The 16,501-nt window shown below is 34.3% G+C and overlaps 1 protein-coding gene across 1 annotated transcript in view; it reads left to right on the forward strand.

Moving 5' to 3' along the window:
• The window catches only part of CNTN5 (contactin 5), a 1,310,719-nt gene that overhangs the window by 1,233,833 nt on the left and 60,385 nt on the right, over positions 1–16,501 (forward strand). The window contains exons 19-21 of the mRNA XM_026505289.3: positions 4,263–4,333; positions 6,449–6,683; positions 15,390–15,499. Of these exons, the coding sequence (XP_026361074.3) occupies positions 4,263–4,333; positions 6,449–6,683; positions 15,390–15,499 (416 nt within the window). The remainder of the gene's footprint in view (positions 1–4,262; positions 4,334–6,448; positions 6,684–15,389; positions 15,500–16,501) is intronic.

Genomic DNA, 16,501 nt, shown 5'->3' on the forward strand with positions numbered 1-16,501 from the left:
TTCAACATGCCAGATAAGGCACTAAAATAGCAAGGCATTTGCCACTTGTGAGAAAAGTGTTAATAACATTATCCATTTATGGACCAGCATTGCTCAGAAAGAAACTCAGAAGAATCAGAATTTAACCCATTAATCATGCATGTCAACTTGATTCTCTAAGCTAATAAGCTCATGACATTTATCAGTAGCCAACCAAAGGAAAAAAGCATCTAGCTGCTTAATTCTAAATCAAGTTTTCATTAATTATATTGAAAATATATTTGGTTTTTCAATAAATATGTATTTCTCTGAACTCAATGAAAGCGGTTATTAGATGTTTGATTATATTGATTTCATGTTTTTAACAAGAATTATTGAACTTTTAAACCACAAGTACTCTGAAAGTTTAAGTCAAATCCCTACATACCATGAATATGTTGTTTTATAAATAAAAGGATATAATTAAAATCAGTAGATTCTGAAGTGTTGACTGCAGAGATAACTTGAAAAGGAAATGAATGAGCATTGGTTCCATTGATCCTCCGCATGCAATTAGGAAATTTAAGCCAATTAGGAGTACCCGATGCAAACATTGTGATCTTAATAACAAAACACAATGCCTGATGCCTAGCTATTAAGGCCTTAATATTTCTTTTTTGTTTGTTTGCTTTTCTAGTTTTATTGAGATATTATTGGCATGTAACACTGTATTAGTTTAAGGTATACATCGTGTATGTATTGTGACATGATTCCACAGTAAGTTTATTTAACATCCATCACTTCACATAGTTATAATTTTTTCCTTGTGAGAAGAATTTTTTAAGATCTATTCTTTCAGCAACTTTCAAATTTATAATACAATATTGTTAACTATATACTACATGCCCAGAACTTAATTATCTTATAACTGGAAGTTTGTACCTTTTGACCACCTTCACCCATTTGCCCCACCCACCATCCACCACTTTTGGCAACCATTCAACTATTCTGTTTCTTTCTTTTTTTTTTTTTTTTTAAGATTTCGTTTATTTATTTGACAGAGAGACAGCCAGTGAGACAGGGAACACAGGCAGGGGAAGTGGGAAAGAACCCTGGGATCACATCCTGAGCCGAAGGCAGACGCTTAATGACTGAGCCACCCAGGTGCCCCTATTCTATTTCTAATAGTCCCATTTTTTTAACTCCCACATGTAAGTGAGATCATAGAGTATTTGTCTTTCTAGAATAGTGCTTATTTCACTTGGCAGAATTTCTTCATTTATGGCTAAATACAATATTCTAGCATGTATACTTTCTTTATCCATTCATCCATACATAGATGGACACCGAGGTTGTTCCTATGGCTTTGAAGCCTCAATTTTTCTTTTCTTTTTTCTTTTTTAAGATTTTATTATTTATTTATTCGACAGAGATAGAGACAGCCAGCGAGAGAGGGAACACAAGCAGGGGGAGTGGGAGAGGAAGAAGCAGGCTCATAGCGGAAGAGCCTGATGTGGGGCTCGATCCCATAACGCCGGGATCACGCCCTGAGCCAAAGGCAGACACCCAACCGCTGTGCCACCCAGGCGCCCCTGAAGCCTCAATTTTTCTATTAGTAGTTTCTATTATATCTAGTGAGATTTTTCAAATTTAAGAATAGTTGATGTTTATATTCACATACTATTAAAACACAGTGAACTGTAATGCCTTTTTAGTGTCATTTATTGTATATTAAAATTGAAGGTAGGGTGAGAAAAAGAGGATCTTATTACTTACATTAAATTGATATGGGCTATCTTCTCTTGAAAAGAATTTAGCAGCAAAAGGAAAACTTCAAAGACTGTTTTCAAATAATAAAATAAATTTTCTAATCTGGGTCATTTATGGATACTTCAATGATGAAATTACCTACAGGAAAGCAAATCACATCATAGAAAGTGTTATCTTGCTTTCTTATTTCCTCAAAGTAGAAATTTTCACAAAATTTTTTACTAGTGTCTTCATTTTTTTAATTCAAGAGAGTAAAATTTTTGAAAAATCTAAATATGCTTTCTAAAAAATAAAAGCATTAATGGAGTATGGAGCAATATTACCAAAGCTTCAGAAGAAAAGATCAACTTAAATAGTCATTTGTATTTTATTCTACTCATATCTTTTAAATGACCTGCAAGAGATATTCACTAAAGAGCGTACAGCCTACTCTCTAACTCTAAGTTAAAAGTTCCATACATCGTCTTTTTGGGTGATGTTTGGTAGCTGGACAAAATAGAAAAGAATCTTCAATGCCTTGTCTTCCCACAACATCCATGATCATAGGGAAAGTATACTCAAAGAAGAAGGTTCAAAGTCCTAAGTTTAGGGACTAAACTTAGAGATTCCAATGTAATAGATGAAGTGGGTAGCTCTGGTAGATACTATGTATAATATTATTCAACTGTTAGTTGTCAGAGATGAATATGAAGTATGCGTCTGTGTGTTCCTTTTTTTTATTACAAATAAGCAGTACTATGAGAAGTTATAGTCACATCATATAAATAAATTAACTCGTTTGTCTATTTGTCTGACCATGATTAATGATCACAACATTCAGAACCCTGAGATCACCCACTGAGGGGATATTTGGAACCTTAGATCCCTGTTCTTTTATGCATACAGTTAAACCAGCTCCGCCCTGTGTGCCTTACCTATACCATGGATCAGAAAATTTAGAACTAGAACTATATAACAGTGGTTTGGGGACATGGTGTCAAAACAAACTGATATGACTACTAATGAAAAACTCAAGTTAATAAATAATTTTCTTGTTCTTTATATAAATTAGGACATATTCATTGTTATTATTCTAATACCATCATTTATTCTCAGTTGAATTTCTTGTGATTTCTTTTTTTTTTAAGATTTTATTTATTTATTTGACAGAGAGAGAGAGACAGCCATCAAGAGAGGGAACACAAGCAGGGGGAGTGGGAGAGGAAGAAGCAGGCTCCCAGCAAAGCAGGGAGCCCAATGCGAGGCTCGATCCCCGGCCCCTGGCACACACTTAAAAACTGAGCCACCCAGGCACCCCAATTTCTTGTGATTTCTTGAATGAGGGACGAAGGGACATCCAATCCCATTTAATTTTGAGAAAATTCATGAGAGTGAACTCCACATATGCATAATCTTATAGATAGAAAGATATAAGGATATACATATCCTTCTATAGGTTCATGAGCAAGACAAGAACTCATGTTCATGAAGAAAAGTGCCCAAAGACACTGAAATTTGGAGCCTGGTGAATAAAGGTTTTTATTTCAGTGGAGCCAGTTATATATTCACAGACTTTTCTCCTCCACCTCCCTGGTGCAAGGAGAAACTTTTTTTTTTCCTTTCTCATGGAATGTAAATTCCACTTCAGTTTTTCTGGTACATAAAATGCTGTTTGAATATCTATAAGTAATTAATAGCCTTTCACCCATATGTGATATATGGGAGTGTATTATTGTTTATGAGTATATCAATATCATTTAAAAACTATATGCAAGGATATAAAGGCAACATTGAAGTGTAAAATTGTTAATGCAGACTCACAGCCTGGAAAATGATTTCTTTTAATAGTTTTCTTCATTTAACAGTTCTTCATTTGAAAATGTTCCCTTCCAACTGCAGATTTTGTGGTTTGGTGCAGTGAAGGAGAAATTTATTCCTTTGAGACATTTATTCTTTTAATAGTTATTCATTTGAAAAAGTTTCACTGGTGCTTATACATTTTGTAGTTTGCAAAGAGATTCATTCTTGATAGTTTTTTTTTAATGTTTATTTATTTAAATAGGTTCTCACTCTATGGAACTGTTGCCAAGTTTCTTTAAACTGGAACTTCCTGGGGGTTCTGGTTAAGCAGTAGTTAAGTCAAAATGTGGACTTTCTCAGACTGCAAGCCCTGAGACCACAGAAGAGTCACATCATTAGAAAGAAGAAAATTTGTAGAATGAAACTCAATCATTAGTAGATGTCCTTAACTTCAGTGTTATTCTGATTTCAGCTTTACTACCACAGAGCATTTACAAGAGGACAGGTTTGGTAATGTATTATGTGGCCATGAAAAATATATATCAAACTCTCCCACATAGATTTGAAAGAAGGGTATCTGTCACAAACATTTTGTTTTAATTAATATTGAATATGGCATTCTAACTTCAAACAAATTTCGATTGTTTGTTTTGGGATTTTATAGAACCCGAGTAGAGTCGTAATGTGTTCTTACAGGGACTCTTAAATTAAACATCTATTTATTGTCCTCACTCTGGCCCATTTTTAATCCACAGTTCCAAAGACAGCACCCACCAATGTAAGTGGAAGAAGTGGAAGAAGGTATGAGTTAGTCATAGCCTGGGAGGTAAGAAAGCCTGTACTCTGATGTCAGAACTTTTCGATTCCTTAGGAAATAAGGCTGCGTATGTAGAATCTGTAGTTGTTACAGAGAGACTGAGTAATTTCTGTTTGAATGTCAAGAAACGCTTTGACCATATATTACTCGGATGAGTATTGCCAAAATGAAACTGTCTCATTTCATACCCAGCCCCAGTTGACTTTCTCCAAGTCTAAAGTATGTCTTCCTCTCATATAGGCTATCTCAGAATAAAATTTGAATAATTAAAACATATCCTCTCACAAACTACTCCAAATGTTTGTTTGGCTTAGTTTGACATTTCATTATTTCACAGTTAAATAGCACCCTTACCAAAGGGTGGTAGGGGAGGAAGGAAATGACCACCATTGCAATTGTGGCACAGTGCCTGGGTTATCTCATTTAACCCATGAATAACCCTATTAGTAAGAATAATAATTTTTCCTCACTTTAAAAATTATGAAACGAGGCACAGTTTAAGTGCTCTTCCTAATCAGCAGTAGAATTGGGACTTTGATTGTGTTCCCTTGTCTCTCTCACCATGTGTTCTCTGAAGTCTCTTCTATAAAGGAGGAAGGGGAGGGGGGTGTGAGAGATACATTTATTTCCCATGAAGCCACTTTCCTTTTATTGATGTTAGATTACCTTACTATCAAACATAACCATGTAACTCACAGAACTGTGCCCTAGAACATGAAAAACTTTTCCCAGTAAGAAATCTTCCATGGGCATATCCTTTGTTCTGCTATTCTGTCCATCCTTCTCTTGTTCAATAAAAATTTATTTCGAATTTTTCACTTCTGCAGAGGAATTAACTTCCCAATACCTGAACTTTACTGAGGTCAAATCTCTAAATAGAACTTCCTTCTCGGGGCGCCTGGGTGGCACAGCGGTTAAGCGCCTGCCTTCAGCTCAGGGCGTGATCCCGGCGTTATGGGATCGAGCCCCACATCAGGCTCCTCTGCTGTGAGCCTGCTTCTTCCTCTCCCACTCCCCCTGCTTGTGTTCCCTCTCTCGCTGGCTATCTCTGTTAAATAAATAAATAAAATCTTTAAAAAAAAAAAAAAAAGAACTTCCTTCTCTATCATTTTCATGTCTTACCCCCAGCTGCCAAAACAAGGGATGGACTTATGAATGACAGAAATATATTTCTCACAGTTCTGGAGCCTGGAAATTTAAGGTCAAGTCACCAGCAGATTCCAGTCTGGTGAGAGACTGCTCTCTGGTTAACAGATGGCCATTTTCTCACTATACCCTCACATGGCAGAGGGGCAAGAGGGACACTACTCCCATTCATAAAGGCTCTGCCCCCATAATCTAATAACCCACTAAAGTCCTCACCTCTAAATACCATCAATTGGGGGTTAGGATTTCATTTATGAATTTTGGGGAGATATAAACATTTAGTCTATAGAACTTTGATATAATAGTCTGTCTTTCTTCCTCTACTCAATACAGTTTTTCCTCAAATCAAAGCTCAAAAGAAAAAAAAATGTTTCAACAAGTATTTATTGGGTATTGGGTAATTACTTCTTTCTATGGTGTACAGTATATGCCTGTTTAATAAATTTAAATGTAAGCATATAGTATAAGAATTACTTGAACTTTTTACTCTTTTCTAATTTTTTCACATTAGTAAAGCACAAAAGCAAATGAAAGAGAAAACACTATTTAAAAAGTCCTACATTAATATTTCCTGTTTTTTCTGCACAAAGGGCTCTGCTGAGCATTTCCAGCCACAGATTTTTCTGACCACCAGACCGTATGACAGTTCTCCCCAACATGCTACATTCTAGTGTGGAATATTCATTTCATATACATGACTAACTGGTTTAAATTTGTTTCACTTCAAGAGTTTTCAGTACCCTTGATACTCTTAAATACCAACTGATATTATTTAAGTTTTTATCCTTTACTTTTAACCGCTTTTAAGTTTCCAAAGACTACTAAGTGATTGTACTATATTGCTTTCAGTGTAGCATTACAGATTTGAAAGTTTCCTTTTCTCTGGTTATCCATAATTTAAAACAAAATAAAATTTGAAAAAAGTGGCCTTTTTAATCAGTTATTTTGCTGATAATTGATTGCATTTTTCTTCTTTAGCCAGTATCTGAAGAGTTTCAGAATGGGGAAGGCTTTGGCTATATTGTGGCTTTCAGGCCCAATGGAACACGTGGCTGGAAGGAAAAAATGGTGACATCTTCTGAAGCTTCAAAATTCATTTATCGAGATGAAAGTGTTCCTCCTCTTACTCCCTTCGAAGTGAAGGTTGGCGTTTATAACAATAAAGGAGATGGACCTTTCAGTCAGATTGTGGTTATCTGCTCAGCTGAAGGAGGTCAGTTTCTTTAGCTCTATTATTTACATTCCACATTTTATTATGGATGTTATGTGGATGTTATATGGATGATACATTATTGCACATGTATTAGAAAATGCAGATACACCAAAAGAAAATAAAACTAACCCATATTTTCATTATACTTTTTAGATATATTTTTTCCAAATAATTGTTTATTAAAAAAATTGAGCATTCCATATGTGTTGCTTTATGTTCTTTACTCCTCAACAATACATGGCAAATATATTTTCATGATAATAATAATATTAATAACATCTATAGTGTCTTCTTTCCTCTGGATGGACATTTAACCAATCATTCTTGGTTTTTTAAATTTAGATAATATTATATTTAACCCACTAAAGTTAAATGTATGTGAAATAAATTTAAATAAATACTCCATTTACGTGACCAATAAATATTTATTACTAACCTCATACACAAAATGTCATACTGATAAAGAAGTATCAGACAGAGCTTTCTGTTGAAAATTTTTCACATATGACATCATGAAAGTCTCATGAAAATCTTGTCTAATAGTCATCATTATCCACATTATAGAGAAAGAAATTGAAGTCGAAAAGGTAAGAAATTTGCTAAAGGTTACACACCTGGTAATGGAGAATTAAACCCGAGTCATTAAATCCTTGATTTTTCTCTAACATGCTGTTTTCACATGCATAACCACATTTAATTCTCAATATAAAACTACGAGGTAGGCAGGACTTACTAAGCAGTATACCCATTTTACGAATGAGTAAACTATAAAACTGTGACTTATTTGTGGTTGCAGTCAGTGGGTAGTGCAAACTCAGCTTCATACATTAAAATCCTCAGTTCTTTCAAGTTTTAATACAAAAATACAATTTTCTGAAAGAGATAATATGATAGATCTAGCCCCCTAAGGTGAGTTTTTTTCTTAGTCTTTCTTCGATTCAAGTGCAGAATTTCAACTGGCCCTGCTAGCAAAAACAATGCCTCATATTCCCTAAATTTGGCAAATGATTGAGAAAACGTTCCACCAAAGGTAGCACTCTTTTGACCTAATAAACATTATCAAGATAAACTGCGCTTTGATACTTTCTTTGTACCCACTTGTGTGACTTATTTAAATAGCTCAAGAGAATTATCTTTTTGGTACTGCGAGCTACATGGTATGGGTAGAGGGGAGGAAATAAATAAGGGCATTTGAATATTGAAGCACAAAGGTAGTGTCTGATATATGTAAGGTGTAGTTTTTTCAGTACAAGTTGCCCTGAGTTGTTTTCTTTTTTTTTAATACAGAGCCAAAATCTGAAGCAGAAGTAGAAAGTTTATCCTAGTGTAATAATGACCAGGAAAGTGAAGAATCAAGTAATAACAAGGAATCATAGGTGTTCCAGTGAGATACGCATGCACTTAGCATCTCAAATATCCGTGTTTTCAAATACAGCAGAGGTACTGAACTCTTACAACCAAATATGAGGTAGGAATCTCAAGCCCCAATCTACTTTTCAGGAAGCTGAGGCTCAGAGAAGTAAAGTAACATGCTCAATTCACACCAGTAAGTGAGAGAGTTGTAAGTAACTATAGTAAGTGACAGAGCTGGGATTTGAACCCTCATCTGTATGACTCTGAAACTCATGCTTTTAACCGCTACCCTATACAATCTCATCAGGAATGTATATAATAATAATATTTTGTTATTTTACTATAAGATATATAATAATATTTTGCACTATTTGTTACTGCAAAAATCTAGTTTGAAGTACATATTTTATTCAGGAAATGCATCTTGTTGCTTTAAAACTTCTTCAACCTAATTATCAAGCACATAACTCCAAAGGTCACATAAGGTAAATAAGAGAGGTTTGTGAATATGCTTTAAACTCAGCACGAGTGCTGACTTTAAGAAATCAAGATTTGTACATTTCTTGTCAACCTTTGCTTTGAAATTAAATTACAGCAATCACTGTGGGTTGTTTATACCGTGTTTCCTTAAACTTGAAATAGCTTGCCTTTGGAGATTACTCTTTCAAGCTAGATAGGAAATATGGATATCTTCTTTTAAAGGCACTGAGAATTGTTGCTGTAACATATTTCATAGTAACACTTCATTTATTTTGGTAGACTGACATATGAATGATACCAGGCAAATTAAATGTAGATAGTCTGCTTTTGTTATTTTTTTCATTTCTTTAAAAAAATTATTTATTTATTTGAGAGAGAAAGAGGGAGAAAGCATGCACGGGAGGAGGGGCAGAGGCAGAGGGAAAAGCAGACTCCCCGCAGAGCTGGGAGCCCAATGCCGGGCTAGATCCCAGGACCCTGGGATCAAGACCTGAGCCAAAGGCAAATTCTTAACTGACTAAGCACCCCAGGCACCCCTGCTTTTGTCTGACAACAAAATTAAAACATATATTTGGCATTTGGTCACTAGTTAAATTTACTAATTTGGAACTTTATGTGTAAATATAAGTAAAGTTTTAGCATAATTAAATTGTGCAACTAGGAAAGGTCGAACAATGGAAAGGAAGACCATTTGCCTGAGATGGGCAGTCAAAGCTTCAGTCTTCACACACTAACTAAGATCTTGCAGTTTATCACCTCTCTGACTGAACCTTATCTTCCTCCACTTTAGAAATGAAAGTCTCGAAGTAGAATATCTCTGGGAACCATTACAAATCTGAATCTGAAAGTTTGTCAATTATTCTATAATATTAAATACTCTAAATTTTAATAATCCTAGATCATAAAATTGCTTTACTTTAAAAGAAGTGAACATTTTGAATATTAAACCATTTTTAAAAGAGTCAAGGTCTGTAATGGACTGATAAAATAATATATTATACTCATGACAGTGCAAGTTCCACTTCTCTATGTCTGAGGGCATTCATACAGATTCAAAGTGTGCCTTTGTTGTCATACTCTTGACCAAAGTCCAACTGATCTGATTAAGACTGTGGTTCTCCATAAGACAAATTCTGCACCTTTGTTCTTCCTTTAACCTAGTCCACTTGCTTATCACCACAAAAGCCTGCCATATTCTTTGATAAAGTAAAGAATAAGAGGATTGCTGATGGCATTCTATCTCTATTCATGGGCATAATTCTTCCTCTTCGTATCAAGATGACTAGCTACATGCATGGATGGATGACATTCATATCCAGAGCACACTTCTGTAAGAGATTATGTGCATTCCTCATACCTTCCATCCTTTTCTTTTCCTCTCAAGAAAGGCAATTGGAATACAGTGAGAATTACATTATTATAGGGAAAATTTTGAATGTGATCTTTTAGTAAAAGAACTCATCGTTTATAATATTGATACTTGATAAGTCACTTGGGAAATGACCTTGACTTTTGTGACTCTGAAGTGGACTGCTACCCTAGAATACTATCAGAAAAGCTCCAAATGGTTCTTCTGCTAATGCTCTTGAGCCTTGGAAACCCTTCAAGATTTCTTCAACCGAGCGGTGCCTGGGTGGCTTAGTTGTTAAGCGTCTGACTTCAGCTCAGGGCATGATCCCAGGGTCCTGGGATCGAGCCCCGCATCAGGTTTCCTGTTCCACTGAGAGCCTGCTTCTTCCTCTCCCACTCCCCCTGCTTGTGTTCCCTCTCTCCCTGGCTGTCTCTTTCTCTGTCAAATAAATGAATAAAATCTTTAAAAAAATAAAAAAAGATTTCTACAACAGAAGTAACCCTGAGTGACTCTAGATAACCCTGAAAGGAGAGATATTTGCCTACTAAGACCTCCATGCACCTTGCACATGTATCAATTATCTATACCCTCTAAACCAAGCAAGAATTATGTGCATTACAATCTTGATTTGACTTCAAATCTCTAGGGTATGCTATAATCCTATACAATACTGTCACTCTGGAAACAATTCTAATTTTTTAAAATGATAGCAATGTTGCAACATAGTGATTTATAATGCATGGTAGATTTTTTTTCCATGTGAAAAATCCAATTGGCTTTCACTTCTATATATCTAGAAATACTTTTTAGTCAAACTTATATCCATTTTCCACTTAGTTCTTGTTACTATAGTTTTGAAAGGAAAAGAATCTGAACATTCAATTACATTAATAGAATAATAGCAGGAAATTCGATATAGATTAATTATAGTTTGAAAGATTTATTTATTTGTGATAAGCTTTAGCTTTCTCTAGTTTATTTGGCATTTGCCTTGCATGTAAAAAGTATTCTGCTTTTATTTTTATTAAAACCAAGAAGCCTCTCCTCATTTGCAGAAAATGATATGCAATTATCTCCTTGCAAATGGAGCTGCCACAGCCCAAATTAAAACACAACATTCATGAGGTGTTATTCCCCAGATCAATTCCTAGCTGAAACTGAACTCAGTGGGATTTATGTGAACTTAAAAATTAATAAATTGACATATTAGTTGTAAAATACGAGGGATAATTTCCTGTCTATGCCAGATGATCCATTTGGATTAGTGCCTGTAAAAGTTCAACTACAGCTGTCTTCACTGAATTTTTAAATAATGAAAGCATAACCCTTTCTCCCAAGAAGTTTATTAAACTCTCCTTTGATTAATGTTGTTGCCCACCCCTCCTGGGAAGTCAGATGTATAATCAATATTACAAGCACATCTCCCCATATTATTTGGAGAACTCCAGCTGCTAAGTCACTTAATACAAATGTATCATCTAAATTCATGAACATGGTAATGTTGTTCAAAATTTTTAATCTGACAGAAACTGAAATCTATCAATCAGCTTGTCCACTTTATATCCCAAGACTGGAGTGAAGGAGTTAGCCATGGCCTAATTAATATCATCATAAGTAAAAGAAAAAAAAAATCTTTTTAAGTGTTTGAATCTATTAGACATACCACCAGTACAGTCTCTGAAGTAAGTCCCTGAATTTTCATCAAATTACCTGAGTATAATGGAAGTGAGAGTAGCAGGAAACACCCTATGATTTACAGATCAAGAGAGTTTTAGAAACACCTGAATATGACAGGATCTATGAGAGGCAATGTAGCTGTGGTTCAACATTATCAAAAATTCCACGAAACAGGAATAAAAGGAGCTGATAGTAAGCTTGCAGTAGAGTTAAATGAAAGATTGCAGGGGTTTAGGTGGCTTCCGGCAAGACTTAGAGTAGACAGCCCAAGTAGGGACCCCAACATTAATATTCTTGAGAGAAATTAGGTGTGGTAGGGCAATGAGAAAAGAAAGCAGTAACACAAGGAAAAGCATTAGGTGTGTAAACATAGATATGTGCACAGAAGTGGAACAGCATTGTGTTTAGGACCTGATTGCCTTGTTGAAATCCTCTCTCCACCATCTAGCAGCTGTGTGACCTTGGGCAAGCTGCTTGACTCTGCCTCTCAATTTCAAAATTGGCAAAAATAGTGATAATGATAGTAGGGTTCTCGGAAGGATTAATGAATTCATGTAAAGAATTTTGAATAATGCTAGGCACATATCAAATCCTCAATAAATGACAATTATTATTACCATTGGTTAATAAATAAATAAGTTTATTATCTTTGTTTTTAATTTCCATCTGTTCCTCTGTCCATTATTTGGAAGTAATTGAGCAGAAAGTAAATGAAATATATGTTCCCTCCAAAATCTCTTCTGTGCCTCAAAACTAATGAAGAAATACAAAATGAACCAGCTGCTGACTTGATACCAATGTAAAAACAACAGATGAACGAGTCCTTGAGACCCAAGTTCTAGTTGGGGTTCTTTCAGAGCCAGAACAGAGTTTGGATAAATCAACCTGTGTACATGTCACATTTTCATCTGCAAAATGAGGACATGGATTTAAAACATACATCCATAACTCAAAAGCCTATAGAGGTCAGGTAAGAGATATAAATAAGTGAAGTAGTCCCAGTGTGAGATAATAGGTAGTGATAGGGACTCTGGCAAACTGAAAAGACTATGCCCTGACTAATGTGACCAACTGCTAATTCTAATCTACCAACACCCACAAATTCAGGCTTGGTATCACCAATTTTTTTCCTAAAGAAGCCAGAAATTCTTTTATATGAAATGTTGAAATAAATTAATAAATTATTGGGGCATACAAAACATGACTAAAGACCCCTGGCCATGCATTTATGACCTTTGATCCAAGTGACTTTTCTAAAATTCTTTCTAGTTACTTCCATTATTCAGTTACAATGGGATGCTCAAACAGAACAGCTAATTCCAATCCAAACTACACATTCTGTGATCTAGTCGGTTACTCTTGCTTACAGAAAAACCTTTCAATCTGTGGCTATAACAATATATAATGAAGCTTCTGGAAGTAAACTGACTGAGATCACTTTTTTTACATGCTGAAATTTCTAATTTAGATCAGCAATGGGTTTACTTCCGATACTGTTTACATCCAGAAGGTGAAACAAATAAAAAATGACTCTTCAGTTCTTGTTTAGTTCATCTACCTTCATTCAATTAGATGCAATTATAATATTAGCCCCCAAGAATTCATCTATGACATGTCTGCTTGGGTCTGATCCTGATTTAAAATCCTCAGAGCTTTTAAATAAAAATTCAGGGTGCTTGTTTAGGAAATAGGTTTCTGAATATTTTTCTTTTCCTTTAAATTTTTCTTTATTTTTTAAAACTTTCCTATTTCTATTTGAGAAGTACTTAAGGTTGTGCAGTGCTACAGAAAGCTGAGAGAGAAATTACTCCTTTCTCTAGAGATAAATAGGGATAGAAAGACTTCTACCCAACCACTGTTTTGTGCTTCTGAAATTATTTATCTCCCTGCAATCTTCTTTGACAAAGATGTAATTGCTTCAATAAAAAAAAAAAAAAAAAGCTGAAAGAAGGCATGTGGCACACAAATCTCTGTAATGCATTCATTTAAAAGATAGGCAAAACTACTTGTGAATAACAAATTGTACCGAAATTGTGGCTGTCGTTGAAATAAATCATACCTTAAATCCTGGAGATCAGGTTGTGCACACCTTGAGAACATCAGCATTTCCTTTACTTTACTTGCAAAATCAAGAATTTTAACTCCTATTAAGTAGCAATGAAAAAAATCTTGTTGCAAGTCTGGTGATCAGAATTCTGGAATGAAATAGAAGCTTTCCCAGAATTCTTTTTTAATCCCATAGATGCCAGATACTAGGAGGTTGGAAAGTGGAGTGAGGGAAACCAGTGAGCAAAAGAAAATAATAAAAGATATTCAAAAAGTGACAGAATGAGAAATTACAATTTATACCATGACTGGAATTAATGTCAGCTCCTATGTAAAGATTAATGTAAATTTACTAAAGCACTTTGAATTAACACAATTATAGCATGTACTCATTTTAATGAGTTTATCAAAAGAAAATCATTGCTCAGTACAAGCATGTACCTTTGGAAAAGTCTTTCCTGGGTTTCTTTTACAGTAACAAGTGTAGATGTTTTTCACTGATAATTTTCACTTAGTAATACATAAAGTTTCTCCAGGTAGATGTGTTACTACCTTTCATTTGAAAAAGAAAGATCTCAGAAAATGGTTATGATTCCTTTAATATTTCTAATAATGATTTTTAAATATCTTACTTTAAACTCTTGGCTTTGACATATGGCTCCCTGAATCCAAACAAACAAACAAACAAAAAACATTTCAATAGATTAATCTGAAGTCTTACCAGTGATATGGGGTTAGTATTTAAGTCTCTACAATTTTAATGCAGTAGGGTTTTTTTAAATTGACTTTGTACAGAACTGTTTGAACTAAAGTATGGCTTTTATTCTGCCATTTCATTTAACGTGTGTTTGTGACATAGTATTTATGATTCAACAATGTCAAAGCTGAGAATATTTTGTTCCTCACATACAGTGCAACCTCAAATAAGGTGCACCTCTTGATGGATGCCAGTCAGACATGGTGTATTTGAAAAAATAGTGAGAAAGGTCACTAAGCGTAGGAACAAATGAAAATATACTTTTTAAATAGGACTGAGACCTTCAGGGACTTTCCTTTTCAGTCCATACTTGTCTTAAAAGTCAATGCATGCCTTTTAAAAATCATCATTCATATCATATTCTTTATACAATCATGGAAATGTAGTTTTGCGGTTGGAACAACAACAACAAAAATAATGAAATTTTTACTCTGCAAGGGTAAAAAATAAAATAAAATAATAATAAGTAATATTTTGTGAATGAATGTTTAAAGTGCCAAGCACTGTGCTAAATATTTCATACCTATTATTCCAGCAAAAACTAACCTTAAAAACCCCTTTAATAAGTACTCTTACTATACCCATATTACAGATGAGGGAACTGGAGCATGGAAAAAGGCAAAGCAACTTGCCTAAAGGTAAATTTAAAAAAATTTTTGAAAGCAAAATATAACAGCCGCAAAAAAGCCAAGGCTGATTCTCTAGTCCACGCTTTTGATCATTATGTTAGATTGGCAGACAATTTAAGTCAGACAATTTAACTTCTCCAGAAATGTCCTGGTTAATCCAAGGATAAAGATCTTCTTTGCTTGTCTTGCTAAATTTGTCATTTGTCATTGGTAAAATATTGATGAGACTTGACCCAAGTACAGAAATCCAAAAAGATCATCTTTTTATTTTGTTGTGGTTTTCATAGCTACCATAGCACCTCATTTCAAAAATAAGGTAGAAGGAAGTAATACCTGACAGATTCAGGTGCAATGCTTTGGTAGATATAACTTGTTACCATCACAGTTTATTATTTCCATTTTCCTTTGTACAGAACCCAGTGCTGCTCCCACAGATGTCAAGGCTACAAGCGTGTCTGTGTCAGAAATTCTTGTTGCATGGAAACATATTAAAGAGAGTCTAGGAAGACCACAGGGATTTGAGGTATGAATAGAATTATTGAAAATACACCTTGTTATTTTTGCTGCCACTGCATTCTCCTAAAGAAATGGTTTGGTGACACTTCAACAGAATTACATTCTTTTGCAATTTTTTTTCTGTGGCAAATAAAGTGAGAAATATACTATTTTACTGACACGTTGTTCATTAGCTGGCTTATTTCTTAGTACAATAGTTTCCATAATACCATATAAAGAATTTTTTTAAGGAGATGAAAATAGACCTTTAGATAAAAATCAGGAGTTATAGGTGGATATTTACTGATCTCCAAATTACTGGTGGTTAAAAATGTTTTTGTGGAAAAAATGTTTTTGTCTATTTCCTTCTAATAATTTAATGTATAAAACAAGTTTTCCTATCATACTCTCTTGGCGGATCTTAACTCTTATACTGATTTCTCAAAATTTGCTTGGACTTGGTGATCTATACCTATTTATTCAAATAACTTTTTGTCTTTTAAATTTTGCTATTTTCCAACACAGTTATGCCAGCTTTATAATGGTGACAATTTCATAACATTTCAATGACTTCAATGAAATTTTAGTCTCCACAAGAACTAAAGGATCATACATAATCTATGAACTTGAATATTCCACAAATTCAAGATCCTTATTTTTTGTGTAGGCCAGTAAGGGATAGGATTTAGGGGGATAATTTCTAAAAGACAAAAAATAATTAGCGTCCAACACAAGACCTTAGCTCCCTTTAAACTTAAATAGTGATCAAGTATAGGACTTGTACACCAACTTGGTTTCAGACTGAAAACACATTTTTAAATTCTATTTGAGGTTTCAAATAAGCCTGAGAAATATTTGATTGATATACTTCTAGCATTAGATAATGATTTTTATGATAAGGAATTCACACAATCTTTCTGAAGAATTACAGCAAGTACCATTTCTAAGAAATCATTTATGCAGTATCATGGATTTGTTTCTATAATATTGCTTTGATTTATTATTTGGGGGTCATAATTCAGTATGTGTC

The sequence above is a fragment of the Ursus arctos genome, unplaced genomic scaffold, assembly GCF_023065955.2.
Source record: "Ursus arctos isolate Adak ecotype North America unplaced genomic scaffold, UrsArc2.0 scaffold_22, whole genome shotgun sequence".
NCBI lineage: Eukaryota > Metazoa > Chordata > Mammalia > Carnivora > Ursidae > Ursus > Ursus arctos.